Source organism: Lepidochelys olivacea (genome assembly GCF_965140295.1).
Source record: "Lepidochelys olivacea isolate rLepOli2 genome assembly, chromosome: 7".
NCBI lineage: Eukaryota > Metazoa > Chordata > Testudines > Cheloniidae > Lepidochelys > Lepidochelys olivacea.
In genome coordinates, this window is record NC_140417.1 from 57,963,656 (window position 1) to 57,968,901 (window position 5,246).

General features: G+C 43.2%; 1 protein-coding gene across 1 annotated transcript; it reads left to right on the forward strand.

Annotated features, from left to right (window-relative positions):
- Positions 1-883: 883 nt before the first annotated feature.
- Positions 884-3,720, forward strand: LOC311523208 (neuropeptide Y receptor type 4-2-like; the record flags this gene model as incomplete). The annotated part of the gene is made up of 1 exon (XM_084632983.1): positions 884-3,720. One exon carries the CDS (start codon positions 884-886, stop codon positions 2,006-2,008), a length of 1,125 nt encoding a protein of 374 aa, XP_084489109.1. The 3' UTR covers positions 2,009-3,720.
- Positions 3,721-5,246: the final 1,526 nt, after the last annotated feature.

A 5,246-nucleotide genomic window follows, 5' to 3' on the forward strand; every position in this document is an offset into this window, starting at 1 on the left:
CGCTCATGGTCAATTTTCCTTTGCAGCATCCAAAACTGACTAACAACCTTTTACCAGACTGTGTGAAAAAAATATTCATAATTTCATTCGGATTTTGTGACATGGCAATTTCAGTCTTTGTGAAACTCTCACAAAATTGATGATTTGATACTAGACCCTGCACAAATGAAGGGCCATTTCCACAGTTGGAATAAATCACATAGTCCTTTTGACTTTGGTGGAGCAAGGCCAGTTTACACCAGGTGAGGATTTGGGTGTGAATATTTGTAAGGTGCTGCTGTCCAGTTCAAACTGGAGATAGGGGGTGTTAAGAATGCAATAGTGTGTTCCATTCACGGACAATTCATGCCACATGTTTTTTTGACTCCGCTTGATAGAGTTTGCCAAAGCCAACTAATTCAGCCTGGTTTGGCATCAGAACTTTGCAACTCCAATGAGTTTCATGTGGTTTTCACCCCAAACCATCATTTGACCCTGGCTTACTTGAAGTGAAACTCTGCAGTGCTACTGACTTTCAGGAAATTATTTTGGTTTAACCTCCCTACTGGCCCATTCAGTCACAACACTGCTGACTCCAGTGGAATTAAACCTGCTTACTCGAGTAGTGCCTTTGGTCCCATTTCACTGTCCAGCAAACTACTCCAGTTTATGGTCTAATGCAGTGAAGATGGAAAAGTGTTCATGGGGGAAGAAAATGCTCATCACCCCCAGAAAATTCTGTTTCTTTAATTTTGCTAGAAGAGATGAACTAATCTCTCTCTTTTCTTTGCAGGCATTTCCAGAGTCTCTACATAACGGAACAGAAGAACTTACGGTAGGGCCCTGAAGACCCAGATCCTACTTGTTTCCCTGCATATTTCTGGGCTCTCTTTTTGATTCCAGCATGAGCAAGACTGAAGATCTTAACATGGTCCCTCCCTTTCCATTCAATAAGAATTGGAGTTTAGAGCGAGGCTTCCTCACACATATCCCAGGTCACTGCAGAAACACAACTGACCTTACTGTCTTTTTAGTCGCCTCATATAGCTTAGAAACCATCCTAGGCATCCTCGGAAACATTTGCCTGATTAGTGTCATAGTCAGGCAGAAGGAGAAGGCCAACGTCACCAGCATATTCATTACCAACTTGATAGTCTCTGACTTGTTCATGAGCATCGTCTGCCTGCCTTTCACCATCGTCTACACCCTGATGGACTACTGGATATTTGGTGAGGTCATGTGCAAAATGACTTCCTTCATCCAGTGCATTTCTGTGAGTGTGTCAATTCTCTCCCTTGTCCTCATTGGTCTGGAAAGACACCAGCTCATCATAAACCCAACTGGCTGGAGGCCAAGCATCCCCCAAGCCTATCTAGGGATTGTAGTCATTTGGACATTAGCTTGCCTTATGTCTCTGCCCTTTCTGACGACCTCCGTCTTGACATATGACTTGTACAAGCAGTTCTCCTATATTACGGATTCTTCTGTCGACAAGGCCATATGTATGGACTCATGGCCTTCTGACCAACACCGACTCATCTACACCACTGCCTTGCTGCTGTTCCAGTACTGCATCCCTCTCTCCTTTATCCTGATTTGCTACCTGCGTATCTATTTACGCTTGCAGAAGAGAAAGGACATGTTTGAGAAGAGTGCATACAGTGGCCGGGTGGTTCAGCTGAGGAGGATAAACATTTTGTTAGTATCCATGGTGGTTGCCTTTGCTGTTTGCTGGTTACCATTGCACGTTTTCAATAGCATTGAGGACTGGGATTACAAAGCCATTTCCCCTTGCCACCACAACCTTATTTTCTCATTGTGCCATCTAGTAGCAATGGCTTCCACCTGTGTCAACCCTGTTATCTATGGGTTCCTAAACAATAACTTCAAAAAAGAAGTGAAGTCGCTGATACTGAGCTGCCAGCATAATTCATCAATGGAAGAATATGAACATTTACCTTTATCATCCATGCAGACTGAAGTCTCCAAAGGCTCCGTGAGGTTGAGCTGTAGACATAATTCCATCTAGTCACCAGGGAACATCTTCTGAAGTCTCCACTGAAGAGACTTCAGGGAGGTTATTACACATGGATGATAAAAGCAATTGATGGCACCATAGTCTGACTCCAACATGTGCACCATAGCCAGCTGCTGTCCAATTTTTGGAAGAACAGTCATTGACCTCAAGGAAAGATAATCAGTATAGATAAGTGAGGAAGATCAAAGGAGATACCGAATTGCATGTATTGGTGAGGTGGCGCAGCTCTGAAAACAGACTTCATGCAAACAGGACATGTGCACAAGAAGTTGCTTTGTTTCTAACTACTTAATAGACATCTATGGTTGCACACAGACAGCAGGGTCATCAGCTAAGCTGCAGACCCTTATCACTGAGGGTAGAACCTGGGAATTCCAACTCAAACACTTGAGTTAGTGGAAATTCTCCTCTGTCAGTATTAGTAGGAAACATACATACGATAGGCTGACCATTAAGTTTACAAACAGAATTATAAGACAGGATTGCCTGCAATAGCAGGGGACTGGACTCGGTGACCAGGAGGTTCCTTCCAGCCCTAGGTCCTCTCTGCCTACATTCCTCTAGGAATGTGGGTATATATAATGTGTACATTACTGACCCCCTCTCACCCACTATTAGGAAACACTCATCTTCTCAGCTGATGAGGTTCACAGTAGTTCACATCCAGCAGATCTGTAACATATCTGTAACTACTTACATACAGACATTGGTGGCAGTTAAACCTGCCCATGCAGCATGGTGATTCAGCCATGAACCTGTCACTTCAAAAACCCCACAGGCTTCTACCACTTGAGCTTCAAGGAAATCTCTAAAAAAGGAAAAGGAGGACTTGTGGCACCTTAGAGACTACCAAATTTATTTGAGCATAAGCTTTCGTGAGCTACAGCTCACAAATCTCTGTTCACGCTAGGGCTTCTCGTGTACCCTCTTTTGGCCAGCTTCTTGATGACAGTATTCCAGAAAACTACACCACATGGTACACTGAACTAGCACAAACCAGAACCATTGCTCAGTAACAAGGTGCATCGAGAACTAGCACCATCTATGGATGATAGACAGCAGTTGGAGGTGTTACGCTATTTGTTGCCTCTGTTACCCTTCATGGAGACTATGCAGATCACTTCCCTTTTCAGATGATGCAAAACCAAACAATCCCAGATTTACATGGGAACTTGGTCAGATTGACTTGACTGTCATTCTTCTGGCTGTAGATCCTACGTCTCCATGCTACTAAAGGTACAGTCACAGATGCTGGTACTTTAAGATGTTTGGATCATTGGCGTCTTTGACAGATCTCAGATGGGGGATTGAGGTGACACTAAGCCAATGTCACATCCGTTCTTTGCTTAGCATCTCACTCTGCTCACAGGCTCTTTCATGTGGAAGGACCAAATGGCTGGGGAGAAAGGCTTCTGATGTAGAAATGCCAGCTGTAATGAACAGTGACACTTCCAGTGGAGTGAAGCACATTTTGAAAACAGGCGCCAAGGCTTCAGGTTTACCCCAGAAGAGAAAGGACCTTGGAAGGAGTGATGCCAAAACTGTGAAAAGTCTATGGAAGACCAATGAAAATACATGAAGGGGATTGAGTCACACACATTAAATCCAAGCCACATGTAAATCAAGTGTGTTGTCAATTGTGTCATGGAAGCGAGCTTTGTGCTTTCTCACTTCAGTGATATTTTTTACCCTTTGTCTGGGCAACTTACCTGCAAACCATAAGAAACATAATACTCATTTTTCTTTAGAAAAAAACAGTACATCATACTTCTGGAGTCTGAGTTCCTCTCTTTATCAAGACATTGCTCTGCAGCTACTGCTGGGAAACCAAGATGGAAGTCAATATTAGGCACTGTTGAAAGTGAAGGCAAATCAGAAAGGACACCAACACTTTCATATAAAGTATACTAGGACAGTTTTAAAGACCTAAATGGGGTCATGTTTTGTCATGACTTGACATTCTGTGCAATCTCATCCAAGTCAGTGGGCTTGCACATGGTAGAAGGTATTCAATGCATAGATACTAGAAATACAATAGCTATGTAGTTACCTCGCTAGACAAAGTGGTAGGTCAGAGCAGAATTTGACCCGTGCATATTCTCCCTCAGACCCCAGCATATGGGGCAGATTTTGTGACTGCAGTGTAGCTTTAGCCATGTCAGTCCGGGGTATTAGAGAGACAAGGTGGGTGAGGTCATATCATGTGTCGGACCAACTTCTGTTGGTGACAGAGACAAGTTCTGTAGCCACACAGAGCTCTTCACCATGTCAGATTTTGTGAAGACAGGAGCTAAACCATCTCATGCTACAAAGTAGCAAGTTCCATTAATATCCAGTGGGCTAGATCCTCAGGTGATGTAAATGGGAGCAGCCCTACTGAGTTAAATGGAGGCAAGTTACATCATCTGAGAATCTCACTCATTGATGTAAGTGGAAGTTGAAGATGCTCATCAGCTTACGGACTTAGACCCCAAGTTCTTGACCATGCCAGAACTGTCTAGTGGCAGCTATCCTTTTGATTCCCTTCAGAAATCTGCATCCTGCAGTCAGCTGATCTATGCATGATTTCATTTTGTATCTTTACCTATTGATCTGACATGCATTTCTGCTCCTTCCCAATGAGCTTTCTGCGGTCTTCTTTAGATATTAGTTGCCATGACGATGAGGAGAATTTGTTTCTCTTGATTAGTGTGTAGAAGATGCCACTTCTGGGCTAGAGTTAGACTCCACTAGAAGACTTTGTACCCTTACAGACCAAGTGGGCTGTAGGCCACATCCCTAGATCAATATTGGTACAGTAACTGAAACCAGAATGGTCCTACCAATCAGTGCTGAGAAGCACAAAATATATTCATTCCGACTGACCTCCTTGACTTACAGGAACTTTGTATAAACTGTGTTTTATTCAAGGGCTTTGAGTAGAGCACAGGTCTCACACTGGGCTTCTTCCCAGAGATGAGTTTCTCCCAATTACCCTTGAGTAATTCTGCTTGTTTCCTGCACTTGTTAGAATTCTAATATTTAATTAACAGCTGCATGTCGAGCTCTGATCACACATCAGCACAGAAGATATCTGATCTGTAGCCCTTTGTAAATAGGTGATCCTGTACTCACCAGTCTGTTAAAGGGAACAACACAATTAGTCATGGAAGTTTTGCTTCTAAGCAGAGTGCATGCACATAAGGCTTATGTTTGTCACTGATTAGCATGAAAAGCTCCAAGAACATAA